The sequence below is a fragment of the Oncorhynchus clarkii genome, chromosome 10 (assembly GCF_045791955.1).
Source record: "Oncorhynchus clarkii lewisi isolate Uvic-CL-2024 chromosome 10, UVic_Ocla_1.0, whole genome shotgun sequence".
Lineage (NCBI taxonomy): Eukaryota > Metazoa > Chordata > Actinopteri > Salmoniformes > Salmonidae > Oncorhynchus > Oncorhynchus clarkii.
In genome coordinates, this window is record NC_092156.1 from 3,327,587 (window position 1) to 3,344,900 (window position 17,314).

The following is a 17,314-nucleotide window of genomic DNA, read 5'->3' on the forward strand; positions in this document are numbered from 1 at the left end:
TGGTTGGATAATATAGTAAAAGACAGTAGAGAGAGAGGACATGGTTGGATAATATAGTAAAAGACAGTAGAGAGAGAGGACATGGTTGGATAATATAGTAAAAGACAGTAGAGAGAGAGGACATGGTTGGATAATATAGTAAAAGACAGTAGAGAGAGAGAGGACATGGTTGGATAATATATAATAAAAGACAGTAGAGAGAGAGGACATGGTTGGATAATATAGTAAAAGACAGTAGAGAGAGAGGACATGGTTGGATAATATAGTAAAAGACAGTAGAGAGAGAGGACATGGTTGGATAATATAGTAAAAGACAGTAGAGAGAGAGAGGACATGGTTGGATAATATAGTAAAAGACAGTAGAGAGAGAGGACATGGTTGGATAATATAGTAAAGACAGTAGAGAGAGAGAGGACATGGTTGGATAATATAGTAAAATACAGTAGAGAGAGAGGACATGGTTGGATAATATAGTAAAAGACAGTAGAGAGAGAGAGGACATGGTTGGATAATATATAATAAAAGACAGTAGAGAGAGAGGACATGGTTGGATAATATAGTAAAAGACAGTAGAGAGAGAGAGGACATGGTTGGATAATATAGTAAAAGACAGTAGAGAGAGAGAGGACATGGTTGGATAATATATAATAAAAGACAGTAGAGAGAGAGGACATGGTTGGATAATATAGTAAAAGACAGTAGAGAGAGAGGACATGGTTGGATAATATAGTAAAAGACAGTAGAGAGAGAGAGGACATGGTTGGATAATATAGTAAAAGACAGTAGAGAGAGAGGACATGGTTGGATAATATAGTAAAAGACAGTAGAGAGAGAGAGGACATGGTTGGATAATAGAGTAAAAGACAGTAGAGAGAGAGAGGACATGGTTGGATAATATAGTAAAAGACAGTAGAGAGAGAGGACATGGTTGGATAATATAGTAAAAGACAGTAGAGAGAGAGAGGACATGGTTGGATAATATAGTAAAAGACAGTACAGAGAGAGGACATGGTTGGATAATATAGTAAAAGACAGTAGAGAGAGAGGACATGGTTGGATAATATAGTAAAAGACAGTAGAGAGAGAGAGGACATGGTTGGATAATAGAGTAAAAGACAGTAGAGAGAGAGGACATGGTTGGATAATATAGTAAAAGACAGTAGAGAGAGAGGACATGGTTGGATAATATAGTAAAAGACAGTAGAGAGAGAGGACATGGTTGGATAATATAGTAAAAGACAGTAGAGAGAGGACATGGTTGGATAATATAGTAAAAGACAGTAGAGAGAGAGGACATGGTTGGATAATATAGTAAAAGACAGTAGAGAGAGAGGACATGGTTGGATAATATAGTAAAAGACAGTAGAGAGAGAGGACATGGTTGGATAATAGAGTAAAAGACAGTAGAGAGAGAGGACATGGTTGGATAATAGAGTAAAAGACAGTAGAGAGAGAGGACATGGTTGGATAATAGAGTAAAAGACAGTAGAGAGAGAGGACATGGTTGGATAATACAGTAAAAGACAGTAGAGAGAGAGGACATGGTTGGAAAATATAGTAAAAGACAGTAGAGAGAGAGGACATGGTTGGATAATATAGTAAAAGACTGTAGAGAGAGAGGACATGGTTGGATAATATAGTAAAAGACAGTAGAGAGAGAGGACATGGTTGGATAATAGAGTAAAAGACAGTAGAGAGAGAGGACATGGTTGGATAATATAATAAAAGACAGTAGAGAGGACATGGTTGGATAATATAGTAAAGACAGTAGAGAGAGAGGACATGGTTGGATAATATAGTAGAAGCATGTTTATGCATTTCATGAATCATTGTGCCTGTTTGGAAGAGACAAACGGTGGCGAAGCGCACGAGAATCACATTTGGAAAATTGCCGATTCATCCTCATTGACACCACAGCAGACACAACAGTTCACGCTGTCATAAAGGGCGGGTCTGTAACCAAACACCCGTCTGATAGCACTTCAGAACTGTCGATCAACAAACAGCCCTCATCATTGGTTGCTTAGTGCTGCATCTACGGGGGACTGACTGACGGTAAGCTCTGAGACTTAAAACACTCATTTAAAGTGCAACATGAGGTGGACAATGAATGTCATGAGTTGAGCTGCGCACGCTTCCCAAATGGCGGGTCCACAAATTCTATATTATGCTAGAAGGTTCATTGTACCTGTCTATGTTACTCTAGAAGGTTCATTGTACCTGTCTATGTTACTCTAGAAGGTTCATTGTACCTATCTATGTTACTCTAGAAGGTTCATTATACCTGTCTATGTTACTATATAAGGTTAATTGTACCTGCCTATGTTACTCTAGAAGGTTCATAATACCTGTCTATGTTACTCTAGAAGGTTCATTGTACCTGTCTATGTTACTCTAGAAGGTTCATTATACCAGTCTATGTTACTCTAGAAGGTTCATTGTACCTGTCTATGTTACTCTAGAAGGTTCATTGTACCTGTCTATGTTACTCTAGAAGGTTCATTATACCAGTCTATGTTACTCTAGAAGGTTCATAATGACAGTATGTGCTATCATTGTTTCTGTAAACTTGGTGTCGAAGAAGAGAAGTTGGTAATACTTCCTATGAATATCCTCTTCATAATGCATTATAACACTTCCTATGAATATCCTCTTCATAATGCATTATAAGCACACTTTAATGAATACATACATAATGCATTATAGTTCAGAGAGAGAGAGAGAGAGGGAAGGAAAGAGAGAGAGGAGAGACAACTACGATAACATAACCAACAAAACCGGGTCACAACTCCTGCAGCTCTGTTGCATGCTGGGTATGTACATAGTCAATGGTAGGCTTCGAGGGGACTCATATGGCAGATACACCTATAGCTCATCTCTTGGCAGTAGTACTGTAGACTACTTTATCACTGACCTCAACCCAGAGTCTCTCAGAGTGTTCATGGTCAGCCCACTGACACCCCTATCAGACCACAGCAAAATCACAGTCCACTTGAACAGAGCAATACTTAATCATGAGGCATCGGAGCCAAAGGAACTGAGTAATATTAAGAAATGCTATAGATGGAAGGAAAGTAGTGTGGAAATCTACCAAACAACTATTAGGCAACAACAAATGTAATTCCTTTTAGAACAATTCCTGGGTAAAACGTTCCACTGTAATAGTGAAGGTGTAAACTTGGCAGCAGAAAGACTAAACAGTATATTGGAGCTCTCAGCTTCCCTATAAAAACTAAACAGTATATTGGAGCTCTCAGCTTCCCTATAAAAACGAAACAGTATATTGGAGCTCTCAGCTTCCCTATAAAAACTAAACAGTATATTGGAGCTCTCAGCTTCCCTATAAAAACTAAACAATATATCTCAGCTTCCCTATAAAAACTAAACAGTATATTGGAGCTTTCAGCTTCCCTATAAAAACTAAACAGTATATTGGAGCTCTCAGCTTCCCTATAAAAACTAAACAGTATATCTCAGCTTCCCTATAAAAACTAAACAGTATATTGGAGCTCTCAGCTTCCCTATAAAAACTAAACAGTATATTGGAGCTCTCAGCTTCCCTATAAAAACTATAACAGTATATCTCAGCTTCCCTATAAAAACTAAACAGTATATCTCAGCTTCCCTATAAAAACTAAACAGTATATTGGAGCTCTCAGCTTCCCTATAAAAACGAAACAGTATATTGGAGCTCTCAGCTTCCCTATAAAAACTAGCCATTTCAAGCAGTCAATCTCAGAAAATAAACAACAATGACAAATGGTTTGATGAAGAATACAAAAACCTAAGAAAGAAATTGAGAAACCTGTCCAACTGGATGATTTGAAAAGTCATAGTCAATCGATCAATAATATAATAATACTATTAGCAAAAATGTTTATTTTCAATTTATAATCTGTAGAAACTATGAGAATAGAGGGGTTCAGAAATGTTGTGAAAGTTTGAAAGATATGGCAAATAGAAATCAAACCGGAAGGACAAACCGGAAGTACATCAGTAATAGATGGGAGAGGGTAGAGGAAGGACATCAGTAATAGATGGGAGAGGTTGAGGGTAGAGGAAGGACATCAGTAATATATGGGAGAGGTTGAGGGTAGAGGAAGGACACCAGTAATAGATGGGAGAGGGTAGAGGAAGGACATCAGTAATAGATGGGAGAGGTTAGAGGAAGGACGTCAGTAACAGATGGGAGAGGTTGAGGATAGAGGAAGGACATCAGTAAGAGATGGTTGAGGGTAGAGGAAGGACATCAGTAATAGATGGTTGAGGGTAGAGGAAGGACATCAGTAATAGATGGTTGAGGGTAGAGGAAGGACATCAGTAATAGATGGTTGAGGGTAGAGGAAGGACATCAGTAATAGATGGTTGAGGGTAGAGGAAGGACATCAGTAATAGATGGTTGAGGGTAGAGGAAGGACATCAGTAATAGATGGAAGAGGGTAGAGGAAGGACATCAGTAACAGATGGGAGAGGTTGAGGATAGAGGAAGGACATCAGTAATAGATGGTTGAGGGTAGAGGAAGGACATCAGTAATAGATGGGAGAGGTTGAGAGTAGAGGAAGGACATCAGTAATAGATGGTTGAGGGTAGAGGAAGGACATCAGTAATAGATGGAAGAGGTTTAGGGTAGAGGAAGGACATCAGTAATAAGTGGGAGGTTGAGAGTAGAGGAAGGACATCAGTAATAGATGGTTGAGGGTAGAGGAAGGACATCAGTAATAGATGGTTGAGGGTAGAGGAAGGACATCAGTAATAGATGGGAGAGGTTGAGGGTAGAGGAAGGACATCAGTAATAAATGGGAGAGGTTGAGGGTAGAGGATGGACATCAGTAATAGATGGGAGAGGGTAGAGGAAGGACATCAGTAATAGATGGTTGAGCGTAGAGGAAGGACATCAGTAATAGATGGTTGAGGGTAGAGGAAGGACATCAGTAATAGATGGTTGAGGGTAGAGGAAGGACATCAGTTATAGATGGAAGAGGGTAGAGGAAGGACGTCAGTAACAGATGGGAGAGGTTGAGGATAGAGGAAGGACATCAGTAAGAGATGGTTGAGGGTAGAGGAAGGACATCAGTAATAGATGGTTGAGGGTATAGGAAGGACATCAGTAATAGATGGTTGAGGGTAGAGGAAGCACATCAGTAATAGAGGTTGAGGGTAGATGAAGGACATCAGTAATAGATGGGAGAGGTTGAGGATAGAGGAAGGACATCAGTAATAGATGGTTGAGAGTAGAGGAAGGACATCAGTAATAGATGGTTGAGGGTAGAGGAAGGACATCAGTAATAGATGGGAGAGGTTGATGAAGGATATCAGTAAAAAACTAACAAAATAGAACTATTGTAAAATAGATTGTGTTCATAAAATGTATATAGTATGTAGAAGATTTTGCCCATCTTAATCTTTTATTTTTATTGGCCAGTCTGATATATGGCTTTTTCTTTGCAACTCTGCCTGGAAGGCCAGAATCCCGGAGTCGTCTCTTCACTGTTGACGTTGAGACAGGGTGTTTTGCGGGTACTATTTAATGAAGCTGCCAGTTGAGGACTTGTGGTATCTTTTTCAGAAACTAGACAGAGAGAGAGAGAGACAGAGAGAGACAGAAACAGAGGAAGAGCGAAACAGGGAGAGAGAAAGACAGAGAGAGAGACAGAGAGAGCGAGAGAGGAAGAGACAGAGACAGAGAGACAGATACAGAGAGAGACAGAGAGAGAGAGGAAGAGACAGAGAGATTGAGACAGAGAGCGAGAGGAAGAGACAGAGACAGAGAGACAGATACAGAGAGAGACAGACAGAGAGAGAGAGACAGAGAGAGAGAGACAGATACAGAGAGAGAGAAAGAGAGAGAGAGACAGATACAGAAAGAGACAGAGAGACAGATACAGAGAGAGAGACAGACACAGAGAGAGAGACAGACACAGAGAGAGACAGAGAGAGAGAGACAGATGCAGAGAGAGAGAGAGAGACAGATACAGGGAGTGACAGAGAGGGAGAGAGACAGAACGAGACAGAGAGAGAGAGAGATACAGAGACAGAGACAAAGAGAGACAGAGACAGATAGAGGAGTGGAGGAGTACATACCTGAGAGCAGAGCAGCATCACCAGCTCTACTACTGAAGTACTGGACTTCATACACACCAGACCTGCAGAGAGACACAGGAAGATCAGGAGACCTACAGAGAGAGACAGACCTACAGAGAGACACGGGAAGGGTAGGAGACCTACAGAGAGACACAGGAAGGGTAGGAGACCTACAGAGAGACACATGAAGGGTAGAAGACCTACAGAGAGACACAGGAAGGGTAGGAGACCTACAGAGAGACACACACAGCTCACCAACATCTCTCTTACAGGTTTCCCACCCAGCTAAGATCTAACATCATTACTTTGGTGTCAGATAACAGATGCATTCCACAGAAAGGACAAGTGTTACAAGGATATGGAGAGAGAAAAGGGAGGGGAGAGAGAGAGAGAAAAGGGAGGGGAGAGAGAGAGAGAGAAGGGAGGGGAGAGAGAGAGAGAGAAGGGAGGGGAGAGAGAGAGAGAAGGGAGGGGAGAGAGAGAGAGAAGGGAGGGGAGAGAGAGAGAGAAGGGAGGGGAGAGAGAGAGAGAAGGGAGGGGAGGGGAGAGAGAGAGAAAGGAGGGGAGTGAGAGAGAGAAGGGAGGGGAGAGAGAAGGGAGGGGAGAGAGAGAGAAGGGAGGGGGAGAGAGAGAGAAGGGAGGGGGAGAGAGAGAGAAGGGAGGGGAGGGGAGAGAGAGAGAAAGGAGGGGAGTGAGAGAGAGAAGGGAGGGGAGAGAGAGAGAAGGGAGGGGGAGAGAGAGAGTAAGATAGAGGAGAGAGAGAGAGAAAAATAAATAAAGAGGAGAGAGAGAGGGGACAGACAGAGAGGGAGGCGACAGAGAGAGAGGTATAGCGAGGCAGAGGCAGAAAAAGAGAGAAATAAATAAATAGAGAGATAGATCACAAGAACGAAGAGAAGAGAGGTTTAAAGACAGCGAGGCAGGATTGACAGAGAGACAGTGGTTGAGACAGACAGGCAAACAGGACAGACAGACAGACACACAGACAGACAGCAGCAAGCAGGTGGGAAGTGGACACACTCTTTGGTACAAGGTACTATATCAATACAACTAGACTGTAATACCAGGGTGTATTAAATACAACTAGACTGTAATACCAGGGTGTAATAAATACAACTAGATTGTAATACCAGGGTGTATCAATACAACTAGACTGTAATACCAGGGTGTATTAAATACAACTAGACTGTAATACCAGGGTGTAATAAATACAACTAGACTGTATCCACTGTAATACCAGGGTGTATCAATACAACTAGACTATAATACCAGGGTGTATTAAATACAACTAGACTGTATCCACTGTAATACCAGGGTGTATTAAATATAACTAGACTGTAATACCAGGGTGTATTAAATACAACTAGACTGTAATACCAGGGTGTATTAAATACAACTAGACTGTAATACCAGGGTGTATTAAATACAACTAGACTGTAATACCAGGGTGTATTCAATACAACTAGACTGTAATACCAGGGTGTATTAAATACAACTAGACTGTAATACCAGGGTGTAATAAATACAACTAGACTGTATCCACTGTAATACCAGGGTGTATCAATACAACTAGACTGTAATACCAGGGTGTATTAAATACAACTAGACTGTATCCACTGTAATACCAGGGTGTATTAAATATAACTAGACTGTAATACCAGGGTGTATTAAATACAACTAGACTGTAATACCAGGGTGTATTAAATACAACTAGACTGTAATACCAGGGTGTATTAAATACAACTAGACTGTAATACCAGGGTGTATTAAACACAACTAGACTGTAATACCAGGGTGTATTAAATACAACTAGACTGTAATACCAGGGTGTATTAAATACAACTAGACTGTAATACCAGGGTGTATTCAATACAACTAGACTGTAATACCAGGGTGTATTAATTACAACTAGACTGTAATACCAGGGTGTATTAAATACAACTAGACTGTAATACCAGGGTGTATTAAATACAACTAGACTGTAATACCAGGGTGTATTAAATACAACTAGACTGTAATACCAGGGTGTATTAAATACAACTAGACTGTAATACCAGGGTGTATTAAATACAACTAGACTGTAATACCAGGGTGTATTAAATACAACTAGAATGTAATACCAGGGTGTATTAAATACAACTAGACTGTATCCACTGTAATACCAGGGTGTATTAAATACAACTAGACTGTAATACCAGGGTGTATTAAATACAACTAGACTGTAATACCAGGGTGTATTAAATACAACTAGACTGTAATACTAGGGTGTATTAATACAACTAGACTGTAATACCAGGGTGTACTAAATACAACTAGACTGTATCCACTGTAATACCAGGGTGTATTAAATACAACTAGACTGTATCCACTGTAATACCAGGGTGTATTAAACACAACTAGACTGTAATACCAGGGTGTATTAAATACAACTAGACTGTAATACCAGGGTGTATTAAATACAACTAGACTGTAATACCAGGGTGTAATAAATACAACTAGACTGTAATACCAGGGTGTATTAAATACAACTAGACTGTAATACCAGGGTGTATTAAATACAACTAGACTGTAATACCAAGGTGTATTAAATACAACTAGACTGTAATACCAGGGTGTATTAAATACAACTAGACTGTATCCACTGTAATACCAGGGTGTATTAAATACAACAAGACTGTAATACCAGGGTGTATTAAATACAACTAGACTGTAATACCAGGGTGTATCAATACAACTAGACTGTAATACCAGGGTGTATTAAATACAACTAGACTGTATCCACTGTAATACCAGGGTGTATTAAATACAACTAGACTGTATCCACTGTAATACCAGGGTGTATTAAATACAACTAGACTGTATCCACTGTAATACCAGGGTGTATTAAATACAACTAGACTGTAATACCAGGGTGTATTAAATACAACTAGACTGTAATACCAGGGTGTATTAAATACAACTCGACTGTAATACCAGGGTGTATTAAATACAACTAGACTGTAATACCAGGGTGTATTAAATACAACTAGACTGTAATACCAGGGTGTATTAAATACAACTAGACTGTAATACCAGGGTGTATTAAATACAACTAGACTGTAATACCAGGGTGTATTAAATACAACTAGACTGTAATACCAGGGTGTATTAAATACAACTAGACTGTAATACCAGGGTGTATTAAGTACAACTAGACTGTAATACCAGGGTGTATTAAATACAACTAGACTGTAATACCAGGGTGTATTAAATACAACTAGACTGTAATACCAGGGTGTATCAATACAACTAGACTGTAATACCAGGGTGTATTAAATACAACTAGACTGTAATAACAGGGTGTATTAAATACAACTAGACTGTATCCACTGTAATACCAGGGTGTATTAAATACAACTAGACTGTAATACCAGGGTGTATTAAATACAACTAGACTGTAATACCAGGGTGTATTAAATACAACTAGACTGTAATAACAGGGTGTATTAAATACAACTAGACTGTAATACAAGGGTGTATTCAATACAACTAGACTGTAATACCAGGGTGTATTAAATACAACTAGACTGTAATACCAGGGTGTATTAAATACAACTAGACTGTAATACCAGGGTGTATTAAATACAACTAGACTGTAATACCAGGGTGTATTAAATACAACTAGACTGTAATACCAGGGTGTATCAATACAACTAGACTGTAATACCAGGGTGTATTAAATACAACTAGACTGTAATACCAGGGTGTATTAAATACAACTAGACTGTAATACCAGGGTGTATCAATACAACTAGACTGTAATACCAGGGTATATTAAATACAACTAGACTGTAATACCAGGGTGTATTAAACACAACTAGACTGTAATACCAGGGTGTATTAAACACAACTAGACTGTAATACCAGGGTGTATTAAATACAACTAGACTGTATCCACTGTAATACCAGGGTGTATTAAATACAACTAGACTGTAATACCAGGGTGTATTAAACACAACTAGACTGTAATACCAGGGTGTATTAAACACAACTAGACTGTAATACCAGGGTGTATTAAATACAACTAGACTGTATCCACTGTAATACCAGGCTGTATTAAATACAACTAGACTGTAATACCAGGGTGTATTAAATACAACTAGACTGTAATACCAGGGTGTATTCAATACAACTAGACTGTAATACCAGGGTGTATTAAATACAACTAGACTGTATCCACTGTAATACCAGGGTGTATCAATACAACTAGACTGTAATACCAGGGTGTATCAATACAACTAGACTGTATCCACTGTAATACCAGGGTGTATCAATACAACTAGACTGTAATACCAGGGTATATCAATACAACTAGACTGTAATACCGGGGTGTACAGGAGAATGTACTACATCATTAATATTATAGGACTGCAGTAGGAAGCACTTCATACTGTCTGGTTTTTCCAGAGTATTATCATGGATCATGCCTGATGGGTAAGGTAGCCAGCCAAGAGAAACACACACACACACACTCAATCTCTCTGTGTCTCTCACACACACACACACACACACACACACATACTCTTAATCTCTCTCTCTCTCTCACACACACACACACACACTCTTAATCTCTCTCTCTCTCTCACACACACACACACACACACACACACACACGCAACACACACGCAAAACACACACTCCCAGCCACAGCGCAGGGTGAGTGGTGACAGCAGCACGGTGAGGACTGGACAGTGGATGGGGGACTCACATAGAGACATCGGGTTAGAAGATAAAGACGTGTACAGCACCTGTACCTTCAATGAGCAGCTCCTGGCCGTGGCTACCCAACAGGGTCCTAGAGAGGAACGGAGCAAAGTCCACAAAGATCTCCCTCAGGAGGGGAGCCACCTTCTCCAGGGCACGCTCCAACTTAGTGGTGATACTGTAGAGGGGGAAAGGGGGGGGAGCGAGGAGAGGGGGGAGGGGAGGAGAGGAAGGAGGGAGAGGAGAGAGGGAGGAGAGAGGAGAGAGGAGAGGGAGAGAGGAGAGTGGGAGGAGATGGGGAGGGAGAGGAGAGAGGAGTGAGGAGGGAGAGGAGAGAGGAGGGGGGGAGAGGAGAGAGGAGGGAGGGAGAGGGGAGAGAGGAGAGGAGAGTGGGAGGAGAGTAGAGAGGAGGGAGGGAGAGAGGAGAGAGGAGGGAGGGAGGGAGAGGAGAGAGGGGAGGGAGGGAGGGAGAGGAGAGAGGGGGGATAGGGGGGAGGGAGGGAGGGAGAGGAGAGGAGAGGAGAGGAGAGGGAGGGAGGGAGAGGAGAGAGAGGAGGGAGGGAGAGGAGAGAGGGGAGAGAGGAGGGAGAGGAGAGAGAGGAGAGAGGGGAGAGGAGAGAAGAGAGGGGGGGAGGAGAGAGGAGAGGAGAGGGGGGAGGGGAGAGGAGAGGAGAGAGGATATGGGGGGGAGGAGAGAGGAGATGGGGGGGAGGAGAGAGGGGAGAGGGGAGAGGGAGAGGAGAGAGGGGAGAGAGGAGAGAGGGAGAGGAGAGGGGAGATGAGAGAGGAGAAGGGGGAGAGGAGAGAGGAGGGAGAGGAGAGGGGGGAGGAGAGAGGAGGGAGGGAGGGAGAGGAGAGAGGGGAGAGAGGAGGGAGGGAGATGAGGGAGAGGAGAGAGGGGAGAGAGGAGGGAGGGAGGGAGAGGAGAGAGGGGAGAGGAGAGAGATGAGGGAGGGAGAGGAGAGAGGGGAGAGAGGAGGGAGGGAGGGAGAGGAGAGAGGGGAGAGGGAGAGGAGGGAGGGAGGGAGAGGAGAGAGGGGAGAGAGAAGGGAGGGAGAGGAGAGGAAAGGGGGAGGAGAGATGGAGAGGAGAGAGGGAGAGGGATGGAGAGTAGAGGGGAGGGATGGCGAGGAAGGATATAGGTAGAGGAGACAGACAATCAGTTGACCAGTAGAAGAGACTCAGTCTGGACGTTATGACAGGCCTTATGACAGGGGTTACGACAGGCCTTATGACAGGGTTACGACAGGGTTACGACAGGGTTACGACAGGCCTTATGACAGGGGTTATGACAGGGGTTATGACAGTGTAATGACAGGGGTTATGACAGGGGTTATGACAGGGTTATAACAGGGGTTATGACAGGGGTTATGACAGGGGTTATGACAGGGGTATGACGGGGTAATGACAGGGGTAATGACAGGGGTAATGACAGGGGTAATGACAGGGGTTATGACAGGGGTTATGACAGGGTTATGACAGGGGTTATGACAGGGTTATGACAGGGTTATGACAGGGGTTATGACAGGGGTTATGACAGGGTTATGACAAGGTTATGACAGGGTTATGACAGGGTTAGTACAAATTAGGCTGTTTGATGCTCGCTTTGCCCAAAAAAGATGGAATGCAAACCTATAGGTTGTTTTAGTGTGCTGGGGGTCGATATGGGATTGAAAGGCTAGCACTAAGGCAAGCAGACATTTGTGTGTGTGTGTGTAAATTAGTTACTATAGAAAATACGCTAGGCAAGAGCAATAAGAAGCAGCAAGTTAGCCTAGCATATAAAAGCCTGTATACAGTACCGGTCAAAGTTTGGACACACCTACTCATTCAAGGGTTCTAGAACACCTACTCATTCCAGGGTTCTAGAACACCTACTCATTCCAGGGTTCTAGAACACCTACTCATTCCAGGGTTCTAGAACACCTACTCATTCCAGGGTTCTAGAACACCTACTCATTCAAGGGTTTTTCTTGATTTTTTAAAACTATTTTCATTGTAGAATAATAGTGAAGACATAAAAACTATTAAATATTCACACATGGAATCATGTGGTAACCCAAAAAGTGTTATGCAAATCAAAATATATATATATTTTAGATTCTTCAAAGTAGCCACCATTTGCCTTGATGACAGCTTTGCACAATCTTGGCATTCTCTCAACCAGCTTCATGAGGTAGTCAGTCACCTGGAATGCATTTCAATTAACAGGTGTGCCTTGTTAAAAATGAATTTGTGGAATTTATTTCCTTCTTAATGCGTTTGAGCCAATCAGTTGTGTTGTGACAACGTAAGGGTGGTATACAGAAGATAGTCCTATTTGGTAAAATACCAAGTCCATATTATGGTAAGAACAGCTCAAATAAGCAAAGAGAAATGACAGTCCATCATTACTTTAAGACTTTATGAATTTTGAACGTTTCTTCAAGTGCAGTCGCAAAAAACCATCAAGCGCTATGATGAAACAGTCTCTCATGAGGACCGCCACAGGAAAGGAAAACCCAGAGTTACCTCTGCTGCAGAGGATAAGTTCATTAGAGTTACCAGGCTCAGAAAATGCAGCCCAAATAAATGCTTCATAGATTTCAAGTAACAGACACACCTCAACATCAACTGTTCAGAGGAGACTGCGTGAATCAGGCCTTCATGGTTGAATTGCTGCAAAGAAACCACTACTAAAGGACACCAATAAGAAGAAGAGACTTGTTTGGGCCAAGAAACACGAGCACTGGACATTAGAACCGTGGAAATCTGTTCTTTAGTCTGATGAGTCCAAATTAGAGACCTTTGGTTCTAACCGCCGTGTCTGTGAGATGGAGAGTAGGTGAACGGATGATATCAGCATGTGTGGTTCCCACCGTGAAGCATGGAGGAGGAGGTGTGATGGTGCTTTGCTAGTGACTGTCTGTGATTTATTTAGAATTCAAGGCACACTTAACTAGCATGGCTACCACAGCATTCTGCAGCGATATGCCATCCCATCTGGTTTGCGCTTAGTGGAACAATAATTTGTTTTTCAACAGGACAATGACCCAACACACCTCCAGGATGTTTACGGGCTATTTGACCAAGAAGGAGAGTGATGCATCAGATGAGCTGTTCTCTACAATCACCCGACCTCAAACCAATTGAGATGGTTTGGGATGAGTTGGACCACAAAGTGAAAGAAAAGCAGCCAACAAATACTCAGCATATGTGGGAACTCCTTCCAGACTGTTGGAAAAGCATTCCTCATGTGGCTGGTCTTTACTATTGTTCAAAATGTAGAAAATAGTACAAATAAAGAAAAACCCTTGAATGAGTAGATGTGTCCAAACTTCTGTAGATAGAGATATAGAGAAATAGAGACAGGGAGGTGAAGTTTAAGCCTAGTACTTCAGGGTTCAGTGTTAGGGTTTAGGGTTCAGGGTTTACGGTTCAGTGTTAGTGTACAGGGTTAGTGTTCAAGGCTCGTGAACAGGGTTCATGTACAGGGTTCAGGGTTCATGTATATTGTTTAGGGTTCAGGGTTAGTGTTCAGGGTTCGTGTTCAGGGTTAGTGTTCAGGGTTAGTGTACAGGGTTCATGTACAGAGTTCAGGGTTAGTGTTCAGGGTAAGTGTTCAGGGATCGTATACAGGGTTCAGGGTTCATGTTCAGTGTTCAAGGTTTGTGTACAGGGTTCAGGGTTCATGTACAGGGTTCAGGGTTAATGTTCAGGGTTCAGGGTTCGTGTTCAGGGTTCGTGTACATGGTTCGTGTACAGGGTTCAGAGTTAATGTTCAGGGTTTGTGTACAGGGTTCAGGGTTCGTGTTCAGGGTTAGAGGTTAGTGGCCAGGGTTCGTGTACAGTGTTCAGGGTTTGTGTACAGTCGGCAGTCACTAAATGGTCATGCTAGATAGGACAAAATTTGAAAATGTAGTAAGGGTTAGAGGTTAGTAAGGGTTAGAGGTTAGTAAGGGTTAGAGTTTAGTAAGGGTTAGGGTTAGAGGTTAGTAAGGGTTAGAGGTTAGTAAGGGTTAGAGGTTGGTAAGGGTTAGAGGTTAGTAGGGGTTAGAGTTAGAGGTTCGTAAGGGTTAGGGTTAGTAAGGGTTAGGGTTAGTAAGAGTTAAGGTTAGAGGTTAGTAAGGGTCAGAGGTTAGTAAGGGTTAGGGTTAGAGGTTAGTAAGGGTTAGAGGTTAGTAAGGGTTAGAGGATAGTAAGGGTTAAAGGATAGTAAGGGTTAGAGGTTAGTAAGGGTTAGAGGTCAGTAAGGGTTAGAGGTCAGTAAGGGTTAGAGGTTAGTAAGGGTTAGAGGTTAGTAAGGGTTAGAGGTTAGTAAGGGTTAGAGGTTAGTAAGGGTTAGAGGTTAGTAAGGGTTAGAGGTTAGTAGGGGTTAGAGGTTAGTAAGGGTTAGAGGTTAGTAGGGGTTAGAGGTTAGTAAGGGTTAGAGGTTAGTAGGGGTTAGAGGTTAGTAGGGGTTAGAGGTTAGAAGGGGTTAGAGATTAGTAAGGGTTAGAGGTTAGTAGGGGTTAGAGGTTAGTAAGGGTTAGAGGTTAGTAAGGGTTAGAGGTTAGTAAGGGTTAGAGGTTAGTAAGGGTTAGAGGTTAGTAGGGGTTAGAGGTTAGTAAGGGTTAGAGGTTAGTAGGGGTTAGAGGTTAGTAGGGGTTAGAGGTTAGTAGGGGTTAGAGGTTAGAAGGGGTTAGAGATTAGTAAGGGTTAGAGGTTAGTAGGGGTTAGAGGTTAGTAAGGGTTAGAGGTTAGTACGGGTTAGGGTTAGAGGTTAGTAAGGGTTAGAGGTTAGTAAGGGTTAGAGGTTAGTAAGGGGTAGAGGTTAGTAAGGGTTAGAGTTTAGTAAGGGTTAGAGGTTAGTAGGGGTTAGAGGTTAGTAAGGGTTAGAGGTTAGTAAGGGTTAGAGGTCAGTAAGGGTTAGAGGTCAGTAAGGGTTAGAGGTCAGTAAGGGTTAGAGGTTAGTAAGGGTTAGAGGTTAGTAAGGGTTAGAGGTTAGTAAGGGTTAGAGGTTAGTAAGGGTTAGAGGTTAGTAAGGGTTAGAGGTTAGTAGGGGTTAGAGGTTAGTAGGGGTTAGAGGTTAGTAAGGGTTAGAGGTTAGTAGGGGTTAGAGGTTAGTAAGGGTTAGAGGTTAGTAGGGGTTAGAGGTTAGAAGGGGTTAGAGATTAGTAAGGGTTAGGGTTAGAGGTTAGTAAGGGTTTGAGGTTAGTAAGGGTTAGAGGTTAAAATCCCATCTAGGATCACAACATGCATAGTCCTATATATATCATGGCTGATAGGCTGTTTCAGGGGTTATAGAGGTAGCGTCTGGGGGTTAAAGGTCGTAGGTAGTGGTCAGGGTTAGGGTGTCCTTGCCTAAGACACTGTCCTGCATCGCGGGGGGCTGTCTGGAAGCCTGCCAGAGAGCTAAAGGGCTTGAGCTCAGGAGGAGTCAAACCGCTGCGCAGCACACACTGCTCCACCTCACAATAGACACTGCAATACACAAACCACACACACACACACACACACAGATTAAAGCAACACACACTCACTAACAAAGCTACACACACTCACCAATATTATACGACCACTGACTTCTAAGGGACACAGAGGACTGAGTCCTGACTTGACTTCTGTAAGAGTAACATGGACTGTCAATATAGCTCATATATATATATATATATATATATGTGTGTTGTTTGAAAGTTCCAGCTCCTTTTCAACACAATTAGGATTTGGCCCTAAGAAGTTGATGAAACACACAGACAATGCTTCCCGATTCCAATTAAGGAACACTGGTTTTAATTGTTTTGCAAATGACAGGTTGCAAACGGTAGATGAACTACTACTCTTAGATAAAAGGGTTCTTCAGGCTGTCCCGAAAGGTGCTATCTAACCTCTAACCCTTACTGACCTCTAACCCTTACTGACCTCTAACCCTTACTGACCTCTAACCCTTACTGACCTCTAACCCTTACTGACCTCTAACCCTTACTGACCTCTAACCCCTACTAACCTCTAACCCCTACTAACCTCTAACCCCTACTAACCTCTAACCCTTACTAACCTCTAACCCTTACTAACCTCTAACCCTTACTAACCTCTAACCCCTACTAACCTCTAACCCCTTACTGACCTCTAACCCTTACTGACCTCTAACCCTTACTGACCTCTAACCCTTACTGACCTCTAACCCTTACTGACCTCTAACCCTTACTGACCTCTAACCCTTACTGACCTCTAACCCTTACTGACCTCTAACCCTTACTGACCTCTAAACCTTACTGACCTCTAACCCTTACTGACCTCTAACCCTTACTGACCTCTAACCCTTACTGACCTCTAACCCTTACTGACCTCTAACCCTTACTGACCTCTAACCCTTACTGACCTCTAACCCTTACTGACCTCTAACCCTTACTGACCTCTAACCCTTACTGACCTCTAACCCTTACTGACCTCTAACCCTTACTGACCTCTAACCCTTACTGACCTCTAACCCTTACTGACCTCTAACCCTTACTGACCTCTAACCCTTAC

At 42.3% G+C, this 17,314-nt stretch overlaps 1 protein-coding gene across 1 annotated transcript in view; it reads right to left on the reverse strand.

The window, feature by feature from the left end:
• The window catches only part of LOC139417919 (neurobeachin-like), a 278,963-nt gene that overhangs the window by 66,666 nt on the left and 194,983 nt on the right, over positions 1-17,314 (reverse strand). The window contains exons 39-41 of the mRNA XM_071166910.1: positions 16,148-16,267; positions 10,870-11,003; positions 6,083-6,144 (exon numbers count right to left, since the gene is read on the reverse strand). Of these exons, the coding sequence (XP_071023011.1) occupies positions 6,083-6,144; positions 10,870-11,003; positions 16,148-16,267 (316 nt within the window). The remainder of the gene's footprint in view (positions 1-6,082; positions 6,145-10,869; positions 11,004-16,147; positions 16,268-17,314) is intronic.